This window comes from Pelodiscus sinensis, chromosome 22, assembly GCF_052426305.1.
Source record: "Pelodiscus sinensis isolate ZL-2025 chromosome 22, ASM5242630v1, whole genome shotgun sequence".
In the NCBI taxonomy this organism is placed as follows: domain Eukaryota; kingdom Metazoa; phylum Chordata; order Testudines; family Trionychidae; genus Pelodiscus; species Pelodiscus sinensis.
Genome location: NC_143073.1, coordinates 9,199,254 through 9,223,684, shown reverse-complemented (window position 1 = coordinate 9,223,684; position 24,431 = coordinate 9,199,254). Strand labels below are relative to the sequence as shown.

The 24,431-nt window shown below is 44.9% G+C and overlaps 1 protein-coding gene across 2 annotated transcripts; it reads right to left on the bottom strand.

Moving 5' to 3' along the window:
• Positions 1-2,912: 2,912 nt before the first annotated feature.
• Positions 2,913-23,980, bottom strand: SLC25A44 (solute carrier family 25 member 44). 2 transcript variants are annotated; one of them, XM_089772642.1, is made up of 6 exons: positions 23,822-23,980; positions 16,598-16,717; positions 14,273-14,459; positions 13,041-13,668; positions 10,082-10,209; positions 2,913-8,120 (listed from the first exon to the last, which is right to left on the bottom strand). In XM_089772642.1, exons 4-6 carry the CDS (start codon positions 13,660-13,662, stop codon positions 7,929-7,931), a joined length of 942 nt encoding a protein of 313 aa, XP_089628768.1. In that variant the 5' UTR covers positions 13,663-13,668; positions 14,273-14,459; positions 16,598-16,717; positions 23,822-23,980; the 3' UTR covers positions 2,913-7,928. The 2 variants fall into 2 exon arrangements, with proteins under 2 accessions (XP_089628768.1, XP_075764437.1); XM_075908322.2 differs by lacking the exon at positions 14,273-14,459.
• Positions 23,981-24,431: the final 451 nt, after the last annotated feature.

Here is a 24,431-nt window from a genome sequence, read left to right as displayed (position 1 = left end):
CAAGGGGACAGCTGTGCATTCTGCAGCTATGGAAACTCGGAAACAAAGCACTAGCAGCCTGAAAGCTGTTTGGGGCAGGAATCAGCTTTGTGCTCTGTGTCTGTACAGCCCTTATCAAGAGACTCCAAGCTGACTAGAGGTGTCCATAACTCTTAAAAAAAAACAACCAAAAATCTAATAGTGTAAGTGGCCCAGGGTTTAAAATGCAGGACAATGTAGCACTTTAAAGACTAACAAGATGGTTTATTAGATGATGAGCTTTCATGGGCCAGACCCACTTCCTCAGATCAAATAGTGGAAGAAAATAGTCACAACCATATATACTAAAGGATACAATTAAAAAAATGAACACATATGAAAAGGACAAATCACATTTCAGAACAGGAGGGGGATGTGGGGGGAAGGAAGGAAGGTAAGTGTCTGTGAATTGATGATATTAGACATGGGGAGAGTGGGATGTTTGTGAGCTAATGGTATTAGAGGTGATAATTGGGGAAGCTAGTTTGAGTTTGTTCATTCCTTTTCGGAGTGTGTCGAATTTTAACATGAATGACAGTTCAGAGGATTCCCTTTCAAGTGCAGATGTAAAAGGTCTTTGTAGCAGAATGCAGATGGTTAAGTCATTGAGAGAGTGTCCTTTCTGGTTAAAATGGCAAGAAACTGTTTTTTCTTTGTGATCTTGTCTGATATCTGTTTTGTGGGCATTAATCCTTTGGCGAAGTGTCTGAGATGTTTGTCCAATGTACATAGCAGACGGACACTTTCGGCACATGATAGCATAAATTATATTTCTGGATGCGCAGGAATATGTGTTCTTGATCTTATAACTCACTTGGTTAGGTCCAATAATGGTATCAGCAGAATGAATATATGGACAAAGCTGGCAACGGGGTTTGTTGCAAGGGAAGATACCAGGGTTGGTATTAGTGTGGTATGTCCTGTGGTTGTTGGTAAGAATCATCTTGAGGTTAGGTGGTTGTCTATAGGAGACTATGGGTCTGTCTCCCAGAGCCTCTTGGAGTATGGTATCCTGTTCCAGCATAGGCTGTAGTTTATTGATAATGTGTTGGACAGGTTTAAGTTGGGGGTTGTAGGTGATGACAAGTGGTGTTCTATTGTTGGTTTTCTTGGGTCTGTCTTGAAGTAGATGGTTTCTAGGTATTCGTCTGGCTCTTTCAATTTGCTTTTTTATTTCTCCGGGTGGGTAGTTGAGGTTTATAAATGCTTGGTAGAGATCCTGAAGCTTCTGGTCTCTGTCAGTGGGATTAGAGCAGATGCGGTTGTATCAAAGGGCTTGGCTATAGATGATGGCTCCTATGGTGTGTGCTGGATGGGAGCTGGAAGCATGTAGGTAACTGTATGAGTCAGTGAGTTTTCTGTAGAGGGTGGTGTCTAATTTTCCATTGTTGATTTGTACTGTGGTTTAAAAGTAATCTCAGGTTATAGGGACCTAACAAGAGGTTTGAGCACATGTGCTTAGTGGTATTAGGAAAGTCTCTTCTGTGTGCCAGTTTCCCTTCTCTGCCATCTCAAGGGCACATTACATGACTTGATTCACATTTGTAACATGCTGTGCAATAAACTTACCTTTTTCTGCACTCTTCTGGGAGAGAAACGAGGTGGGGAGAATACCATTACAAATACACTTACAGAAGGAAACCAAGACCTGGAAACAATTACAAAAGCAGCCAAGCTTCTTGCCCAGATGCACTCATTAGTTAGAATAATATAGTTAAAAAAGTGGTCCTGTGGCACTTTAGAGACATAAAAATATATAGGATCATGAGCTTCTGTGGGTAAGATCCAATTCATCAGATGAGCTGGGGAATATACTTGATGATGGTCTCACAAAGATCTTGAAATTGAGTAGTTATTGGAACTGTTAAAACAATGAACGCTTGGGAGTATAAAAAAAGGGAAACCTTTTAATTCAGTTTTGATCTTCTACCACCACCATCCAGTCCTTCCCCCTCTCCATGCAAACACATACTATATATAGTTCTTCTATAGCAGATCCCTGGGACTTGGCCCCGCTGACATATTGGCCCCTGGTGAAAGTATGAATGGAAGCATCTCTAACATTAGCTTCCTCTTACCTCACAAGAGTTCAGCCGGGGGTACAAGAGCCTTCTCTTTTGCATTTCCTGTCAGCAAGAGCAGCCTGTCTGTGTTATTAGTCTGACACTACCCCTTCAGCCTCCACATCCAGTGGGAGCTCTTTGAGATAGGACCTCATTGTGCTAGATGCTGTACAAACCATGTTATGACAGGTCCCTATCTGATTGAGTCTTAGGTGCTACTGGAAAAAAAAACCTTAAACAACAAATAGCACCTTAGAGACTAACAGAAAAATGTAGCTAGTATCAGCAGCTTTTGTGGGCACAACCTACTGAATTAAGTGTTTAACAAACTCCCTGAGCCTTCATTCTTTTGCACACATGTAAGTCAAGTGTAACTCCATTGAAGTAAAGGGAATTAACAGGTTTATATTAGGGATGTTAAATTTAGATTAATCGGCTCTGCCTTCGAAGTGTAGCAACAGCAAAAGTGCTGTGAGGAAGCACAAGACCAGTAGAGTCCCCCGCTGGCCCTATGCTCCCTGTGGTGTTTCAAAGTGGCAGTGCTGCATGGAACCTAGGGCATTTGCTTATCAGACAGTCGACTAGTCATTTACATTCCTAGTTTATACTGGTGTAAATTGAGGAGAATCAGGCTGCATCTCAAGTTTCACTTTGACTATCCCACCTTAGATGTTCTAGAGAGAAATGTAACAAAATCTAGGGCTTCAGTCAATGAAATGTTAAACAAAATAGGTAATTATCAGAACCTTCAGAGGGTAGAAAAAAGTTAACTTGCAAACTCTGCAATATGGAAATTACTTAAACCAAGATAGATACATAATGAGAATCAAATAAATAATAAAAGCTTTAATGAATTACACAAAGACATATTACAGTGCAACAGTGAAACCTGTTAAATGTACACAATACATTCACCCAGTATCTGATTTTAGAACAGGCATCGAGTTGTATCATTCTATACTCCCATTGCAACAGACGTAGGCAGTCAAATTCCAGCATCATGGCTTTCAAACTCCCAAACTCATTCAAAGATTGTATTGCGTTGGGACACTTCTTTATTCCAGCCCAACAGTTCCTCCAAAACAATGGAAGCCCTACAATGTTCCATTCCCAGATTTCTTCTTGCAGACTGGTATGCGGGTATGGGAAAGTTCAGCTGATATCACCATATTTAATAAAAAATAAGATTGGGCCTGAGAGCGCGGCAAGACTTCAAAATACTCCATTATCTAGAGGGGCTTGCACTTAGGATAAAGACATGCATGGATTTCATCAGGAAACAATTCTATCCACTCATCAGTTTACAGACAGGGTGACCACTACTGTACATAGAAACCCGCAGCACATCAGAAAGGTTGGGAGTAAGGGCATCAAGAATAAATTGACAAGATCATAAAATGTGAGCAAAATTCATTGGAAATACTGTACTACCACAAGTTGACACAGTAGAGATTAGCATAGTCACTCCACAGTTGATAAATGCCCTTGAGCAGAAAAAAACTAACCCAAATGAACAGAACCACAAAGGGATTGAAATGCTTCATCTGCCAGAAAAGATAAAGAGTTATAGCCAGTACAGGCTGATTAGCACAATATACTATAATTCTCTTGTGACATCCCCAGTGGAAACCTCTGCCTGATTCAGATCTGAAGGACTGATTGGATATATTTAAGGCTTGATGGTTTAATGAGTGATCAATTAAATCTGAGCTATGTGGGGAAGAATAATCATCCAAACAGGACAAAACAGATTGCTAGAGATGCCAGGTTCCTGCAGAAAAACAGAAGGAAAACAGATTGCCTACATTTTTGTGCAGGAAAAAAACCCAAAACACACATTTGTAAAAGTTAAATCCAGACTAGCTGAACTATATATCAATACAAAGGGACGCTTTACTTGCTATCTAGTCAGTTTCAAGTATTACACGTGCCTCTGTCTGTTTTTCTACAAGGTTTAACCTTGCATGGTGCTTAAATTTGACACTCTGCACAGAATCATTTTCACTGTGCAACTATAATCACTTTATCAGTGATAATTTCTCCTATTGCTGTGTGGAGGCAGATTTGTAAATAAGAAATTGCTGTGAACAGGGATGTTAACTGGTATGAGCCTTACTGGTATGCTTACCAGTTAACCAGCCCTTGGCCAATTAACTCTAGCAGTGGCCAGCCATGCCAGGCCAGAGCAGCCATAACCATCGCAGGGCCAAATGAGATTCTGGCTGCTGTACAACTGGGCGGCAGGACCTAGGTTAAGAGTTAACCGGTTAAGTGCTATCTTTTAACAGGTTAACCCTTTTAACATCCCTGGTTGTGAAATCACAAAATTGGCAGAGGGATTCTCAGGCAAGTATAGAACTTGAGCCTACTTTCAATTCTTTTTAAGTTGACTACATTTCAAGATGGAGTCTCTAAAATTTTTTAAATTTGACTATGCCCTTTAGAGGCACAATCTCTTCTCCTCCCACAAAAAGCTATCCTCTCACCTGTTAGAAATTGTCAGATATTGATGTTTTTAGAGAAAGGGTCCTCACAGGGTCCTTCTGCAGATCAAGATAACTGATACTATACAGACACCCCAAAATCAAACTAGGGATGTTAAACGGTTAATAATGTAATCATGTAACCGTTAAAAATCTTAACGATTACACAGTTAGTTACACGCTGCAGGCTCTGCAGTATAAAGCTTATACTGTAGAGCCCACAGTGTAGCTGGCGTCCTGGGAGCAAGGCTAGCAGCCAGTGCGCATCAGGAGCCAGCTCCTGGGTGCTGGCTTGGCTCCTGGGAAGCTGACTGCGCTGTAGTTTCATATTGCAGAGCCCGCAGCATGGGGTGAAAGCTGGCTTCCTAGGAACAGGGCCGGCAGTTGGAGCCAGTGTGCACCAGGAACTAGCTTACTAGCACACCAGCTCCCAACCCCACTCCTGGTGAGCCAGCTGCTGACTCACGCTGCAAGTACTGATACAGAGCCAGCAGTGTGGGGGCAGCAGCCAGCTCCCTATGAATGAGGTCAGAAATTGGTGTGCAACCATTATGGAAACCGATAAGCTTATCAGTTAACCATTTAAACCTTACATCCCTAAATCGAACCATGTCAGATCTTGAAAGACAGCATAACAACCTTCACTGCAAAACATACAATTATGGAATGAGATTTCAAACACAAATACCTTTAATCAAAAACAGAGAAAACAAGCCCAGAGAGCTGTTTGTTAAATACGCAGCTTAAGAGTGGGTTCGTCACACTGGCTCAAGTGTGATATGGCTCATTTGACGAGCCCAGCTTTTTTCAATTGCTGAAGCAACTTTTAGTGGCATTACCAGCTTCTATGTGCTGTTTGAAGACAACTATTTTTAAAACATTGTATTGTGTAACATTTAGTCCATTATAGCCACATTTTGCCCTCAAATCCACAGACTTCAGTGACAGCTGCCTGTCTGGACTTCGGAGAGGAGATTTTGACCAATTTGGTCAGTGCTTTTCAACTTGTTTAGGATCCGTTTCTGGCAACTGTAACCCAATGTCTGCTGTGTAAGAGAGGTCACTCGGTTCAGTTAATAAAACAAATGCCAGTTAAAAAGAGCATCATGACTCCAGAGTATTTGAAACAGTTACCCACTAGAGATCATAAATTACCTGCCTTAGTCAAGAAAGCCACCTGTTTTCAAATGAAAGAGGGCTAATTTATTATGGGATACAATTTCAGTTTTCTTACAGTGTTAAAGCCCACAGTACTATGTTTGGCACCTCACCTCCATAACCATTTATGAGGTTTCATCTGTATGGTTTATGTAACATACAGAAACCAATGTGCTCCTCTTGCTGCATTCCCAGGAACAGATAACTCATGATCCCAGATAATTTGAATACAATTTTGTCCATATTTACAGTTTTAGGATCCACTTTTTTCCATCCTGCAAGTCTGTGTGGTTCGATTGATATTGTCCTTTTCCACAATCTTTCCTTTTAAGGGAACGGGATTTGATACCGGACTTTGGACCATAGTGTGTTGAAGATGGGAGTCCTACACACCTTGTGTTCATGCATATAGCTTGACGGAGAACAGAGTCAGGGTCAGATGTACCAGCTGGTGGCCTGCAGCCCTTCTCACCTCTGTCTAGTTCCTGATGTGATATCCAGCACCTTGATGTGTTAGCATCTCATGCCTGTGGGTTATCCTCATAACACTCCATGTGAAGGGTACTATTTTCTCCATGTCAGAGAATGGAAACTGAAGTACAGTGACTGAACAATTTGCCCAGTGTCACACAGGAAGTCTGTGCCTTAATGATGAACCTCAGGGCCTGACTCCATCCACAGTGGAAACCAAGAGCTCCTCAAGTCTGTGGATCTGGGGAGCCCTGTGCTCTACTGAGGGCTAGAACAGGGTCAGCACTAAGGCAGTGAGAGAGGAAAACAGCAGCCAAATACCAGTCTGAGGTATAAGTACCAGTTATTTGAAAGCAGGGGGTTATCTGCTTTATCTTACCAACCCCCCAACCTCTGACAAGCTAGGAAAAAGCTTGAGGACCAGATTCTGCTCTCCATCACAGGATGCATGTCTAGGGTAATGTGACTAAGAAAAGAATCGGACTCCCTGAGTACAGGCTCTCGCTCACAACTTGATTCAGAACCTTAAGTCTGATAAGAGACAAGCCAGAGTTTGGAATAAGCTTTTCTCTAAAACAAAATAGATGAAAATCCCTTTCCTCTCCCACAGAGGCAGAATTTTGATCTATTTTGTAGTACTGAACTGTTACTCAGTAGTTAATAGGTGCACACCTATCGGGTATGCATGCGCTGGACGGAAAGGAAGAAGCAATTTTCCTTCTCACAGCCTATGCTCACTAAAGCAAGTTCAGTTCCTGCTTCTCAGTCACATCCAGTTCAATGTGCCCCTAACGGAGCAATTGGGCATTTCCATCAATCTCTGGATTTGTTTGTGCTTAGAGAAATTAAGGATGGGGAACAGCAGACATTTCCATTGGCTGTAGAATATTTACACTCACATTTGCCAAGGCCACAGAGTAACTAGTCAGTCCCTCAATAAATTGTCCTCTCATCCCCACATCACCATGAAATTTTAAAAAAATAAATAAGAAAGATGATTAAAACCTGGATTAGGAAGCATAATTGCCATTAGCTAAAAGAAGCAAACACCTCAAATGCTACTTAACTCTCATGTGCATCAAAACACCAGCTTGGACATTTGGAAGTTATGTGAGGAAATGAAATAGTTTGCAAGCATATACAAAAATTATGCACAGAGTTATTCAGAAAGTGGTAGGCAAGGTCTTAAAACTGATCTAGGTATTTGTTATTCTCTTCCCTCAAGTTTTAAACATAAAAAGATGTTTGAGAAAAGTTTTTACTATATACATATATAATATATATATTTTTCACCTCCCACAATACCCCTGCAATAAGCAGACTTTCCACCAGGAGGCCCTGCTCGAGTTTGTATATTTCTCCCCATATGGAAATTTGGCAAAATTAAAAGATTAAAATTCATTTCAAGAATGAAACTTTTTTTTTCTCTTTTTGCTTAAACTGACAGTCTTTAATTTGAAAGAGATCAGGAAAATGTTAGGTTTCACTCACACACTTGGTTGTCTTTGAATGACTTGTCAGTCAAAAGCTTTGCCGTGGTTCCCCCCCCAGACAGACAGCAGTAGAAAGTTGTGTTGCAATCAGATCTGAGGAAGTGACAGCAGCTGCTCTTGACTTTTTCCTTTGCTGGGAAACCACACAATCCTGTAATCGAGGGAGATCCCCTCTTTCGGTGAGCTTTTAAGCACCGTTTGAGTCCATAGGGTTTATAAGAAACTCTCTCATTCACTGTTTGCTACCAATGTCTAGAGTCCACAAGCTCCGGGCGGAGGCTCAACTTCTTCAGAGTTTCGTACCCCACCACTATGACAATGGTGGAAGGGGTGGCCGATATGATGCGGGCGGAAAGGCCTTTAGTGAGGCCCCAGGGACCTTCCTCTGCCATTAGTTGCTTGAAAGTGAGAATGATGGAGTTCTTGCCTTCTACCTGCAAAGTCAAGAATGAAACAGGAGAGGCAATTGCTCAGAGAGGCAGCACCAGCAGGTAGCCTGGGCAGTGGAAGACAAAACAACTGCATGAGGGTTGCACAAGGGATTATTCTGCCGAGATCCTTCAAGAGGCCCACCACTGAACTGCTTTCTGGTTTTAATTTGAGGGGAAATCACAGAAACTAGAGCATCAATGACCAGACTTGAAGTCCCTCCAGTCTGGTGTCCTTGATTGGACAGTTGCCAGAACCAGCTACTTCAAAGAAAGATGCAAGAAACCCAAAAGGAGGCTCTAACTGGGTAAACCCACAGTCACACTCTGCCTCAGTTTCCTCACTCCCACGTAACCCGCTCACATACTGGTGGGAGTTTCACTGGCATCAGGATTTCATTCCCTTTCCAAATAATCCATTTACTCAAACAGTTCATTGCACAGTTAAATCAGATATTGCCACATGAACCCTCCTAAGGCCCATGCCTAGAAGGGCTGCTGCTGCCTATACAGTGAGATCCTGAGTCACATCTTGCACCTGGCTAATATAGCAAGCTACCTTCTAGGTCCTTTCCCTAGCCCAAGGAATCCTACAGGAGCCTCTCTGCAGCTCTTCCAACCAACTGGGATCCTTGGATTTTACATCACAATCTGCGGCGCAGCTAATGTGTCTTATGTGCAACTAAATCCACTTCCCTTAAAGGACCAGCCCATCTGGTGACAAGGCAGTGATGGAACAACCTGCCCGTAGTGGCGTTTGAGCACTTGCGTTAATGTTTGTTCCATCCCCCTATGCATTTACATAACAGACCCCACAAGCCCCGAGTTTGTCTTGCAACACCATTTCACTTCCTGCTGGGTGCTCCCCAAAGTAAGGATGTTAAATTTAGATTAATAAGCTAATTGAATAGTTGATGCAATTTGCATCGACTGTTTGAATAGTCGATAAGGGCACCTCCGCCTTTGAAGTGTAGCAACAGCTCTGCTGGTTCTTGCTACAGTTCGAAGGCGGACACACCATGGGGCGCAGGGGGTGAGCATGGGACTCAAGCAGTCCCCCGCTGGCCCCATGCGCCCCGCTTCTGAAATGTATAAGAGCCCCAGAAGGGGCTCTTGCACATTTCAAAAGCAAAACACGCACGGGGAGGACCATGCCAGCAGGGGACTCAAGCAGGCCCTCACACCCGGCTTTTGAAATGTACGAGAGCCCGCATATGCTTATTGGATAGTCAACTAGTCTCTTACATCTCTAACCCAGAAGTAGCTGCCTTTCAGCACTGCTACATGTATATAATTTGGGGATGAAAATGTACACTGTAGGGTTAAGTTATTCTGGCTGGCTCTCTGCTCCCTGCCTCGCATCAGCTCATACTGATGTTGTTACAGCCTGCAGAGCAGAGGTGGGAGATCAGGAGAAGTGAAGAGGAAAAACAAAGTATGAGCTTTGACCAACATGAACACAGTTTCACAGAAGCAGCATGGGACTAAAATTGGGTGGGTATTTTTGTGCCCATTAGGTTAGGAAATAACCAAATAAAATACACTGGAGAAGCAGGCTGGTATAACTGAATTTAAACTGTAGCAGAGTTATAACAAAGACTCTATGACCATTGGGGACAGATCTTCCCCCTCAGAACTGTGCTACAGATTCACCGAGAAGACAGTCCATAGCAGGGGTGGGCAATAATTTTTGACGGGGGGGAGGGGGGGGGGCACTCAGATTTTGGAAAGTAGTCGAGGGCTGCACTCTTCCCTGATATTAATGGAGGAGATGCAAGGTCTAGGATGGAGGTTGGGTGCAGAATAAGGATGTTAAGTAGTGTGTAATTCACTAATCGAATAGTCAATGCATTTTTGGTCACAGCTGCACAGATCAGTGGCAAAGCTGGGACAAAACTTTTGCTTTGTGATTCCAAGTCCAGTCCTCCAGACACTTCACCATCACTACCTTTAGGCTGAGTTCTTACCTGCACACGAGCCCTGATAACGTCCATGGGGTTGGTGAGAGTGGATGCCGTTGCAGCTGCTAGAGGCCCAGAGATAGCTTGGAGAAGGAGGTGTGGACAGTCTCTAGGTGTCAGACGAGAGAGCTGTTCTGCGAACAGGAGGGAGAGTAAAGTTACAGATGCATGTGTATACATGTACATACCCTGTACTTCCTTCCAGCCAGAACTCCCAGTATTCACTCATAACACTACTTCTTGCAACATCCCTCCAAGCAGAGAATGACACGTTCTCTAAAGCAGCAGGTGTGGGTGCCATACCTTTCTTCATTCTTTTACTTTTTAGTACGTTAAACAACATCCTGGGTAGTTTTTAAATACACACACTGCAATGTGAGGGATGTTGCTGCAGGAAAGAGGTAATCAATCATAGGATCATGGAAATGTAGAGCTGGAAGGGACCTTGAGAGGTCCTCAAATCCAGTCCCCTGCATTAAGACAGGACCACATAAACCATCTCTGACAGGTGTTTGCCCAACCACTTCTTAGAAACCACTAATGATGGAGATTCCACAACCTCCCTTGGAAGTCTGTTCCAGATAACTTCCCTGATACAGGCTGAACCTCTCGAGTCTGGCACTCTCTGGTCCAGCAACATCCATGGTCTGGCATGACTTTAGTTAGCCAGATGTCCACTGATCATGGGCTTCGCCAAGTCTTCCGCAGTCCTATAAAGTTTACAGCCACCAGTCCTGGCTCGCAGTGTTCTGTGCTGTTATTTAGCTCTAATTTACCCCTATCTTCTAAGAGCCCAATAAACAGTGGAAGTGCTAGTAAGGCTGCTAGACAATATTGGCCTCCAATGGTTTGGCAAATTATCTGGTTTGGCAGCTATCAGGTCCTGAGGGTGCTGGACTAGAGAGGTTCCAACCTATAGTTAGAAAGGTTTTTGTAATATCCAATATAAATCTCTCTTGCTGAAGATTTAGCCCATTACTTGTCCTACCATCAGTAGACATGGGCAATAATCAATCACTACCCTCTTTATAACATGCCTGATTTTGTAAGTGAGTTAAGTGAGGTGAAACTTAGGGGCACACAAGACAAGACAGACTCCTGAAATGAGTATGGTAGTCTGGAAAGGATGAGAGCCACTGAAGTAACACTAGGCTTGGCACTAGGTTTAAAACCAATCAAACACAAACATATCTTGTTTAGATGCACAATTGCAGCTGAACTTACTTGTAGCTCCACCCTGGTTCTGCCCAGGGATTTCACACTCTAGAAGCCTTTTTGCTGCCTAAAGACAACTGGATTTCACACTTGGGAAAGCAGGAGTCTTATGTATGCAGCAGCTTTAATTTTCAAAATATCGTGTGACCATCAGCTCCTCCACACGCCACTATCTGAGGGGCAAGTCCTGGCAGATGTGCCAAGTGACTTGCCCAAGGCCCCACACAGTGTAGATGAGCTGGGATTAATACTCACATTCCTGGCTCCCAATCCTGTGTTTAGACCAGCGGTCCTCAACCTTTTTCTTTCCGAGGCCCCCCCCAACAAGTTATAAAAACTCCAAAGCCCACTTGTGCCACAACAATGGTTTTCTGCATACCCAGTAGATTAAAAGCCAGGATCAGTATTAAGGGGGATGCAAGCAGGGCAACTGCTCAGGGCCCCATGCCACAGGGGGCCCTGTGAAGGTTAGTTGCTCAGACTTCGGCTTCAGGTCCAGGTGGTGGAGCTCATGTTACAGCTTTTTGCCCTGGGTCCTAGCAAGTCTAACACAGAGCCCGCTCTCCAGCTGATTTTAGCAGGCCCCCTGAAACTGGTGCACTGCCCCCCAGGGGCCCAGGCCCCTAGCTGAGAACCACTGGGTTAGACCATGCTACCCCATTCCGGTGTGGAGGTCTATCAATGCTTCACACTGCACTAACTGAGGAAAGTGATCAAATGGCTATAAGCCAGCTGACCCGAGAGATAATGGCTGCTCAATGTTCTCGTGGACAGTCATGCTTCCTTGACCCACTCTCTGCTAACGTGCCCTGTGGGAAACACTGTTCCCACCCCATGGCAGTTCAGGAGCACCAGTATGAATCTCTTTGGTGTGGCGGTGATCTCATTTACAGAGGTGCCAGCCATGCTCCGAGATGCGTAGGGGTATTTATGAAAAAAATCATCCCCAGACAGCGAGAAGGGGTGGATTGGCTGAAGGGAAGCTGCCCTCCTATGCTGCCCAGGGCCATTAATTACCTTGGCTTGTTCTGGGCTTGGGCAGCTTCCCCCAGATGCTCCCTTCTCCTCTCCTTTCTCTGTTGCATTCCCTCTCCTCTGCCTCCTCCACAGTCTGCATGGGGAGGGTCTGACAGGAAGCAAACTGCAGTGATTGTCATTGTGGGGCTTGGGGTGTTAGATTCCCCACCTAAGCCACAGGCTGCATGTTACGCTCTACCACCCCAGGCAGTCCCTGCTGGCACGCTCTAAAGACCTTACGAGCATTAATGAAGTTCAGCAGGATCCACTCAGGCAGTTAGACTGCAACGCAGCCTGTGAGTCAGGTGGTGAATCCAGCACCCCAACTCCAAAGGACAACTGCTACAGCTTGCCTCCTGCCCAAGTCTCAAATATCACAGGGTGGAGAAAAGTATTGCCAATGGCTGTGACACTACTGCCTATGTTTGTTGGACCTCAGTAGCAGTGAGAGAGAGAGAGACAGACAGAGACAGACATTCGTTTAATGAGTGTGTGCGCACTTGAGCTTGCAAAATCAATAGACAACCCTGAATTAGTAATTTCACCTTTACATGTTAAAAAAATATTGAAAATCGGGGAGCACTGACATCTCGGCACTTCTACTCCATCGTTCCTAAGGCCCTTAATTACCGTGACTTGTTCGGAGCTTGGGCAGCTTCCCCCAGATGCTCTTTTCTCTGTTGCATTCCCTCTCTTCTGTCTGTTATCGTGGCTGTCCCCAGGTTTCACCTACCTGCATAGAAGTGGTAGAAAGGCCACCATACCGCACTGTTGGGAATATAGGTGAGCAGTGAGGCCACATATCCCCTGTAGAAGCCTCTTAGTCCATCAGCCTTGAAAATCTGCGTGATGATATCCTTGGTCTGGCCAAAGACCACATTACGTTTGCAGTCTTGGTACTGCACTCTGAACCTGCCCATGGTCTCACCGTCACGCTGCATCATGAGGTGCTGGGAGACGACGTCTATTGGCACCGTGATGCTCTGGGCCACCAGGGAGGCCGAGCCGCCAGCCACCAGTGACTTGACGACGTTGCTGTTGTTGTACTTGGACACGTACTTGCGGGTGAGCTCGTAGGTGGTCACGTAGCACTGGCCTGAAATCAGGGTGAAGGTGTTGACCAAGAAGCCCCGGTATAGTCCAGCTGCCCCTTCTGACCGCAGTATCTTCACAAAGGCATCAAAGGTCCCATTGTAGAGACTCTTGCCTTTCTGGACTTGCAAACGCGTTCGGATGAGCGTGAAGGGGTAAACGCTCACCCGGATCATCATAGTCATGCAGACGCCAAACACATAGAACTTCTTCTTGTCCAGATGCTCCCACTCAATGATCGGGATGTTGCGTTTGTCCTCCATAATTCCCTGGAATGCAGGGGAAGTAAAATGAGTGATCATCAGTGCGATTCTTTGGAAGGTGAAGGGGAGTACGGGACTTATAGAATCATAGAATAATAGGACTGGAAGGGACCTCGAGAGGTCATCGAGTCCAGCCGCCCGCCCTCAAGGCAGGACCAAGCTCCGTCTACACCATCCCTGACAGATGTCTATCTAACCTGTTCTTAAATATCTCCAGAGAGGGAGATTCCACAACCTCCCTTGGCAATTTATTCCAATATATAGACTTTTTGGAGTAAGTCTTCCTTCTCCATTGGGCTCAGCCCTGCAGTAACCTTCCTGCAAGCCAAGGGCTGGACTGAGCCCATTTATAAGCCAGTCATTATTATAAAGAATGATCTCAGTGGGACATGAGTGAAACAGGTGGCTTAGCCTCTCAGACACTCAGGGTAAGTTTGAAGATCTTGCCCTGATTTGGGTTCATCTGTAAGGAGCAAAATCTTGATTTCTCATTGACTGTTAACAGCCTATGAGGTATCTTAACAGTCAATGTGAAGGCAAGATTTTGCTATTACAGATGAACACAAATTATCAGAAGGTGGTTATGGGAACTTTGTGCATAAGGACACACCTGGCTTATTCAAGCTTATGCAGAGATGGTCGCTCAACAGGATTTGCCACAGGTGTTGCTGAGTCTGCCCATAGTTATCCTTCCCCAGTTAATAGGAATGTATTTCCTTCAGCTGCCATTTTCTGAGATTAACTACTCCAGCATACCACCAGCAGAAAGTGAATCAGCTGCCCGCATCATGCTAGGTCTTCAGTACAGTGGATAAAAATGTATTTTAAAATGTTTTGATTTAAATTAAATACAGATTTTTTAAAATAAATCTATTCCAAATTAAATGTGCTATAATGACAACCTAGAGTCAAGCCTAAATTCATTGCCATCTATTAAAATAATACATGAAATAGAAAAAAAGCTAAGTGGAGCATATTTGCTGACAAGTTTTAAAGAAAATTAAGCCATCAAATTGCTGCAAGTCACTGGCTAAATACCTGGAACCAGAGCATGAAGCGCCAAACCAGTTTTTAACATATTTAGAAGAAGCAGAGAAGATAATTTCTTTACTTCAATTTATTCAACCAATCTGGAGTTGAACAAGCAGCATTTGTTCTCTTCCATTCTACAGATAAAAACTAGGTGCGAGTGGACAAGATCTACTAGTTCTAAAACCTTGTAGGACACTGACCATAAATGATCAGTTCAATGCACCAACTACAGCTGATAGTTCCTTTCTTTAATAACTCAGGGCAAGTCTACACTACAAAACTAACTTAGGCCGACATACAACCACTTCAGTAATTACTGTGGTTTTTCGTGTACACAGTATATCCCTCTCTTAGCAGTGGTTTGTCCTCATTAGGACCACTTCCATTGATTTAACTGACAATATGGAGCAACGTACTAGCCACACCACTGCACCTGTCAGGCTCACATGGGGCAAAGGGACTCTGGCCTGCCAGTCCCACACTTAACACCTGTTGCTGTCTTTGACAGCTCAAACTGTCACTCCCCATGTGAGAAAGCAATGCAGTGTTTACACAGACACTACATCACCTTAATTACGTCAGCCTAAATGCTGCACCTCTCGTGGAGGTGGAGTTATTAGGTTGTGTAGTGGGTGTTATATCAGTAGGTGCAATATTGTAGTGTAGACGCGCCCTTACAGAGCTAGACCAACATATGCTGCCTTACGTCAGCCTAACCCTGTAGTGTATACCAGGCCTCAGTGTGGCAGCGTGTCAGGTACCCCCCAATCCTGCACCCCCGTCCACAGCAAGATGAGACTCCCAGCCAGTAGAATAGAGAGGGCTTATTGCTTCTCCAGGATACAGCACAGCATAGACGTGATGTGGTTACAGGAGTCAGGGCCAGGCAGCCTTAGAACCCTTGGGGTAGGGGTCCACAAGCCCCTAAACCCTCAGTACTCAGCTTAATCTCTTCTCTTCTTGTTTTCCTAGCCAAGACTGCCCAGCTCCCAGGCCCTGCCCCCCAGCCAGGTGGCCGTCTCCACCTCTCTTCCTTTGTCTCTCCCCCTGGGAAGAGCCTTGTTATCTACTCAGGCTGGGACTAGGTGTCTGAGACAATACATGTGTGTGTGAGTCAGTGGGAATCACACATCACAGCGTAGGGGAACTCGGGGTTACAGAGCAGACAGCACTCCCACTATGTCACACTTAATTTCAAAAGGCAAGAAATGTTTTAATAACCTTTTATCCCTTATGTATCCAGTGCATTTAGGGTAGTTTAATTTAATAAAAAAAGTAAAGTGTTTTTGTACATTTTAGTTGAATTTGAATTTCCAAATGGAGCTCATTTCATATCACAAGTAAAAAATGCAGCACTCACCATTTTCTAGAGTAATACAAATGTAAAAAATTAAGAGTCTCAACAAGAGTATGTTAAGCCATATAACTGTTTAAATAAATGCACATAGGGTATGGTGCATCCTGCTGATTAGCAAAAAGAGCCAGCTATCGTGCAAAGGCTATGTTTTGCTGCAGTCAATATATTTAAATGATTACCAACCAATGAAAATCAACAATTGGGAAAATAAGTCAAATGCACAAATGGAAAACTTGACTTAAATCAAGGTTTCCTACTTGTTCATTTAAATCATGATTAAACCCCATCCTGCTCTCCAGAATAAGGGAGAACGCATCACTATCTGGATTTTATTTTCCTATGTAGTGGCATGGGTATGATCCAATTGATGGGGCACTGGCTGGGAAAACCCCAGATTCTATTCCAGCTCCGTTATGATATTCTGAAATCTGAGGTATGTCACAGCATCCTCATGTGCCTAAGTTTCCCCCTGTAAAATAACACTTACTGACCTTTGTGAGATGCTTTGAGATCTGTCACTGAAAAAGACTAAACATTAAATATTACCTCTTATTGAACATGCAGAGCAGGAAAATTCTTTGGCAACCAGGGCAACTTCTCTTCTGTCATTCTGAGTTCACTGGTGTTACTGGCTTTCACGATCCAACCCTTCAGGCCCTAGGCTGCCTACAAAGTAAAGGGTGATATGTTCTGAAATCTCTAAACAAGATCCTAGAATCACTGCATGAACAACAACTGTGTTTTTCCATGCACTCTCTTTGTCCCCCTCCTCCTCACCAATGGTTGTGCCCAGCTGACTGGAAATGCAAGTCAAGAGGTAAAGGTAAGAAAAAGGATTCAAAGGAGGAGGAAGAGAGGACAGATGTAAACAAGCACAGAATTATTCAGAGCCTCTAAGGTGAATACTGAGCACCTGAAAAGAAAGTTAGCAAAGATCATGCTTCAAGAAGCCCCCAGTCAAGAAGTTGCAGACGAAGGTGAGCAAAAACAAAAGGAAAAACTTTAAAGACTAACAAGATGGTTTAATAGGTGATGAGCTTTCGTGGGCCAGACCACTTCCTCAGATCATATTCTGGAAGAGAATTGGCATGACCATATATACCAGAGGAATACAATGAAAAAAGTGAACACATTATTCCTTTTGTTTTAGCAAGATCAGACTAACACAGCTACCTCTCTCTTACTATTCAAGGTGAGCAAAGTTCACTTTCGATACTAGATAATCTTCTCTAGTGCAATAATCCTGAAACACCTGTGATGCCTCCAGGTACTTGCAGGATCTGGGAGACAAGAGACTGCACTGAGTTTCAGTACAACACAATGACTCACCGGGGGGCTACATGGACATTCATGACAGACTACCATGCTCTCCAGCAGCAGGACACAGTAAGAGGCTACTCACAATTCAATGTTGCCCCTTCAAGTCAGCCAACCCTATTTAACCTAAGTCTCCTCACCCAACCCTCAGGGCCAGATTAACTCTTCTGGGGGCCTTGGGCTATTAGATTTTGTGGGGCCCCCTACGTTTGGCTGGGGCCAAAACGAGGAGTCCAGTGAGCAGGAGGGGGGCAGCAGGTTGAGGCAAGAGGATGGGTGTGGGAGGGGGTGAAGGCTCTGACTAGGTTGAGCTGGGGATGAGGAGTTAGGATGCAGGAGGGGGCTCTAGGCTTGGGCCAAGCAGTTTAGAATGTGGAAGTGAGCTCAGGATAGGAGGGTGGGGTCCCACCCCCTCAGGATAGGAGGGTGGGGTCCCACCTCTACAGACCAGTGACCCTGAACTGATCTGGGTGTTCGAAAAGCTCACAATCTGTACAAGAGATTTGAAGAGTAGCCAATAGGCCCCCCAGATTTTGCACTAGGAAGACTGTTTACTTGAAACGGAGGTTCCTGCTGGTTCCCTTATTTAGTTTCAGTCCATGCAATTCCTGCAAACTGAAAACCCCCTTTAAAATCAGCATTGAAGAAGCAGAAAGATATAGCACCGAAGAACAGGCAGCAGCCCTCAGTGAAGAGAGGAACAGAGCAGATCCCCTGTTCCCTGAACAACTCCCATCTTCTACCACTATCACCTCTGCTTTAACCACTCAAGCTGAGCCAACAAATGTTACCAAGAAAGCTTTCTTGTACTGGTCAAATATACACTGTGCATCCCTCCCCCAGCAAAGATTGCCCCAACCTACCATAGACTTTGCAAATCTCAGTCTGGAAACTCCCACCAGACAGTGCATGTCACTAAACATTACCCCCCACTCTTCAAAAAAAAGCCAAAATAAAAGTTTTAATATCCAACTGGAGCCAGATTATTGTTAAACCGAACATTCCTCATTTCAGATCTAACACTCCTTCCTGGGTTTGGTGAAGAAAAGTTACCTATCAGAGGACGACATCCTGATTATGTAATATAAAGCGCAGAGCCATTCAGCTTTAGAAACAACTTATACAACTTGCTTCAAAGGGCTTGTCTACACTTGAAAGTTATTCCATATATAATTAGGTTGAATTTAAAAAGCAACAGCTCCTTATGTGGACACACTTATTATAGTAGAGTTCCTTTTCCCAGTTTTGTTTTGTCTTTGAAAATAATAGCTATTCTGGTCAATTTCCCTGTGTAGACAGGGCCTCTAGCACACATCAAGACAGAAGTGATAATTCCAGGGACCGGATGTTTGCAACCAACCAGGGAAACCCAAAGAAGGCCAGATGGAATGTTGGTGTAATTGACAGTAAATAGTTATGACAAAGGGCCTGATTCTCATGTTCACTAAGGCTTCTTCACACAACTCCAGCAGTGAAAGGGTGTCTTAAAGTGGATGTAACTGTAATTCATACTTACTTTAAAGCCGTTTTATACTGTCAGAGTGATAAAAAGAGATTTTAACATAAATAAAAATAAGGCCCCAAATGTCAGGCTCCATCAACAAAGGTCGAGTAATCAGGACTCTGATAAATAAATTGCTTTATCAAGGGAATTTCTAATTGATAATTCCCTTGCAAGGAAATAGAGGATATTAAGGTGATTATATTCCTTCAAAAGTCCTTTAAATGACTTTTTAGAAAACACATTTGCTCCAAACAAAATGTTTACAGAATGTCAGCATTATTATAGCTTGTCACAACTTCTACTGAGGCTCAGACTGGAGAATGAGGTTGAAAATATCAAATAGTCTTTGCAAACTAGTTCTGGAGGAATTCAGTATTTGTTGCATATGGAGCCACAGTAAAATTACAAATTCCCCCAGGATTGGCAAACCAACAATCCTAATTTAAAAAAGTATCCTATTTTTCCTGGTACAAAAATAAAATGCTCACTGCTACTGCCAACCAAGAGACAAATGGAATGTTAAGAAAGCCAAGAGTTCATCCATACATAAAAATTGCACCACTTCAACTATACTGGTATAGCTAAAGCAGTACAACCCTCTGTAGTGTGGAGAAGGGGAATAAACTAAATCAGTATATGGCACCTTCCTACCACAATAACTGCCCACACAGTAGAGTTTATAACTTTGGAACTTTCAAACGTAGTCCAAATCTTCAACCCAGACTGCTCGGCAGCTCAGACAGGCATTTAGAAGTAACAGGTAAAAAAAATCATGTTGACTTTGTGTTATTAGTAGCACCGTTGACTATTAAATCCATGCAGCTAGGTGAGATCTAGTTTACATCTCAGAATACGCTCATGGTGGATAAAGACACACTGATCACTTTCACTTTTGGATCTCATTAGTTTCATTTGTTTGGCTCTGAAGCTGCGGCAGGGACCGCAAGGTTTGGATTGGTAGAGCTTTGTGCTGATACAAAATTTGTATCCGCACCTGCAAAAATGAGCTGCGGATATCTGTACTGACATCCATGGATGTGGATACCTGTGGATATAAAGCAGATACCCACAAATTTGCAGGGTTCTACATGCAAAATTTGTATCCGCATCCATATCTATAAAAATGAGCAGAGGATATCTGCATCCACGGATGCAAATAACCATGGCTATAAAGCAGATATCCACAGATTTGCAGGGCTCTACACCCTGTAATGCCTTCCCTCCACCCATAGGGAACTGTCCTCACTGGAGTTTTGCAAATTCAAGGAAATGTTAGCATTGGTTTTAGGTTCTATATTGTGTTGATTTTATTATTGAGGCCATCAGCTCCTTGCGGGAGAGATTGTACTTTCCTGTGCGTCTTGTTAATAACCACCTTCCTTTGAAACCTAAATCTAACAGACACAATGTAGCTTTAATCCCATAGTTTGCAAGTGATGGAAGCAGTGGATTAATCTCTAAAGGGGAGGGGAGCAGGGTTCCCTATAAACTGGGCTCTTGTGTGGCCACTCAGGAGAAATTCAAATGCCACCCAACTGATTAGCAGAATGCCCATAGCTGGGTTGTGTGTGTCTGTTGGTAGTGCACATTCACACATGCCTAGGTGCACATGGATGGAAAAGATTAGAGGGAACATCCCAGGGAAGCTGAGAGGGGAGAGGAGTGCGTGGAATGTTTTGATTAAATATACTGGGTAAATTCCTTGCCCCCGTGAAATCAATGGCAGTTTTGCCTTTGACTTCAGTGAGGCCAGGATTCCTCTTCTTATGCTTCCAGAATTTAAACCTAAGGCCTTGGTCAAAGCGATGATCTCATTGGACTTGTTTTGGCCATGAGGCATTCCTTTCCAACTTTTTAAACATCACCCTCAGCAAAAGAAAACAAAGATTTTAAAAACCTGCTAAATTCCAAATCAGCCAACTCATGCCTAAAACCCACAAGTTAAAAACCCAACAACTCTCAATCACTTCTCCCCCTCCAAACAGCATGTAGCTAATATGACATTTCTAGATCACACCCTATTATGCTTGTACCTTCTGTACCCTTCTTCTACCCTTTGTTTTGCCTATTTAGATTGTAAGCTCTTGGGAGCAGGGACTGTCGACTGTACATATTTTACAGTGCCTCGTACAAAGAGGCCCATTCCTCGGATGGCCCCTAGCCACTACCATAATTAATGGCTCCCCAACCTCAGAGGTAAGGAGTCTGTTAGCTTGCTCTCTGCTATCTCAAGAGTCCATGAAACGTGGGAAGCCAGAAGTCCAAAACTACCTATAAGTCTATATTAATATGCAGAATTGAGTGACTTGTCACTGAGAACAGAAGGAAACTAATTTCTTGATATTTTGCCTGTTGGTTAAGGAAAATGATTAGGAAGGAGGACTGCTAGATTCCAGTTGCAGGCTCTGCCACTGCCTGCGTGTGTGATTATTGGGCTATTCTTACTCCCCTTTCTATGCCTCAGTATCCCACAGCTCTAAAATGGGGGCATTACCTATCTATCAACAGAGTGTGTGAAGAATTAAAGTGCTATGAAATCTTCAGCTGAAAAATGAAGAAGTGCAGAGTATTACTCAGAGGGAAACCTAAACCAAGTCCACAATTTCCTTAGAGCCCCAAAGGACATCTTCTAATAGTCCCAGTCCTTCAGAAAATTCATTCTGAACTGAAGGCCTGGATGCAGCTGCAGCAAAATTTGTGCTTAACAAGGCTTTGGTAGCCCATGTCAAAGGAGGCCAAGCAATGACTGGAACCAGTGCTCAACCTAGTCTCAAACACAACTGATCAGCACAATTTGTACCTCTTTAATGCCAATCTATGTTATACATTTTTTTGCTGCAACTGTGTTTAAATGTGATTCTTTGGCCAATGAAGACAGGCCCTCTATTGCTCCAAACCAGGAAAGATCTTCCAGTCAGCATACTAATGCCTTAGCCTGACATCCTGGGAGTCATCCAGAAGTAGGCTGAGCAAATGCCTTCTCAAGATCTATGTTACCTCTGGACTCCCTCAATCTAAAGCTAGAAAGCAGGAAGTCAAACAGTCCTGAAAGCAAAGCCACTAAGAGTCTCCTCATTTTAATTCTTATCTCTGTACAAAAGCAGAGGGAACCTGGGCTGGTTAGGTGGGTTGGCATTACTAATTTTTAATAAATACTTCACAACTTAATACCATTTTTATCCAAGGTTCATAAATATACATTTTACAAACAGTGCCTCTGCATATCATCCTCTTTTGACATAAGAGTGAAAGTCACAGGAAGGTTATGCCCAATACTTTCAAGCACATGCATTGCTTTCAATTGTCTCAATTTGGGGCATGCAAATTTGGGTATTCTCTGGCTGTTGTCAGAAGAGGCAACAGCCTACAACTCTGGTGAAGTGGAGAGCTGATTGAGGTGACCTGCTGACTATTGAAAGCACTGAAGGTGCTCTTCTGATCTAGGTACAGATTGTGAATTTTCCCTTTTTAGTGGAATATGCAGATGAGTTCAGGGGGTCACTGGTAGTGCCGGGGCAGGCACTGTATAATTCCCATTCCCAGCACCTTTGAAAAATAGGCACACAAAAACTGACACATCCAGGAGTTAGTGGACACTTTAAAGTGTTGGAAGAAGTGACTTGAGTGGAGAACAGGACTAGGGATGTTAAAATGAGGTTAATTTATTAATCGAGTAGTTGACAGAATTTTTATCGACTACTAAATTAGTTGATAGGGGAAGGCAGTCTAGCTCAGTCCCAGCTTGTGCACCAGATCCAGGACCAAACCCCGCTGCAGTTCTGCAATTTAAAAGGCAGCAGGAGCCGGGGGACAGGCTGCCTGGCACCTACTGCCTTTTAAATTGCAGAGCCGCAGTGCGGTTTGATTCTGGAATCCAGCAAGAGCCGGGACGGAACTGGGCTAACTGCCCAGCCAGAGCAACCTCTGCCTGTGGCCAGCCCAGGCCACTGTGGACAGGGCTGCTGCCGGAGTAGGCTCTGCCTGCTGCAAGCCCAGGTCCGCCACGGGCAATGGCTGTTTCAGGAGTAGCCTCTCCTAGCCCCCACCTCCACACTGCTGCCTCTAACAGAGACAGCAGCGAGCGGGGGGCAGGCACTACCACAGAGATGGTGCTGGGGGGAACTGGCTTTTAAGCCAGCTCTTCCCAGAATCTGCTCCTTCTTCTCCCACCCCCTTGCTGCCTCTGATACAGAGGCAGCAAAGGAGTGGAATGCGAGAAGTCGACTCAACTACCCACTTAGTCCTGTTTAGGGAAGTATCTGTCCCAGCTTCTCAAACAAACACCACTCATTTTTGACTCTCCCACCATTTCACATCACAGCCTCACCTGCAACCCTTATGCCCAATTGCCCCTCCCCAACACCTCAAACTGAGTGCGGCACCCCAAGATATCCCAACTGCCTCTCTCTCCATGCATGACCTCCACCAACCCGGGCCCTGCCCTCCTCCAGTGTTCTCCCTACTTCCCCCCTGAAATCCTCCACCCTCCCTTCAAAATGCCTCCGCGTATCTCCCCAAATACCCATCTATCTGGACCCTCCTCCAGCTCAACATCCCCCCCTGCCACTACCCATCCCTCAATCGGGCACTGCCCCACAGCCTCCCACGACCTCTCCCCCGCTGTGTTCCCTCTAATTTTTTCACATGTGAGGAATACATTTTGTTCTGTGCACTCCCCCGCAGAAACACCTGCTGCCAGCTGTGGGCGCGTTGCTAATCAGATGGGCGGGCCCCTGAATCTCCTGGGGGGCCGCCCAAGCCTCAGCTGACAGGAACCTTTGCTTCCCCCCCCCCCCATTATCACACCCTGCCCCGCCCCCAGCTGGCCCCCCCCGGGGGGGCTGTCCCAAAGCCTCCACTGCCCCTCCCCCAACTGCCCCCAGACCCCCCCCAACTGCCTCCCCAGGCCCTCAGCCATCCCCCGCCCCGCGCAGCCGCGTCTCACTCACCTAGGGCGGGCGCCCCCCGGCCCCTGCTCCGTCCCCATGGCGCCCCCGAGACCCGGGCCAGCAGCAGCCGGCACGCGCCTCACCCCCCCTCCGGAAATCAGCGGAGGGAGGCGCGACTGCGCGCAGCCCCCCGCTCGACCAATCAGCGGCCCGCCCCCTCCCCCGCCATCTTGGGTGCGGGCAGAAGCCGCGCCCGGCACGGTTCGCTGCGCGTGATTCCTGGCCTTCAACAAAGATGGCGTCCGCTCTCCCTTGCCCCAATCCAACATGGCCGCTCGCGAGGCTAAGCCGTGCAAGGAGCATGCGCGTTTCTTGCTGTTCCCTTCCCCAGTCTGAGTTCTGAGCGCTGCATGCATCTTGCAAGTTGCTGCAGGCGCTGGAAGGGGAGAAAGCGAGAAGGGGCGGGGAGGGGGGTGACTTGGCAAGGTTGGGTGGGTGTTTGAAGGCTAGAAAAGGGGGTGTAAAATATTTCTTCCAGGGTGCAGCTCCCCATGGGGTGTCAGGGTTTGATGTTTGAAGTAGGGGTGGAAGTGATGGGAATCTTTAGGGTTTTTTTTCTGTGTTGCTCTTAGGGATGTTAATGGCTGACTGGTAAGCCTCACACTTAATG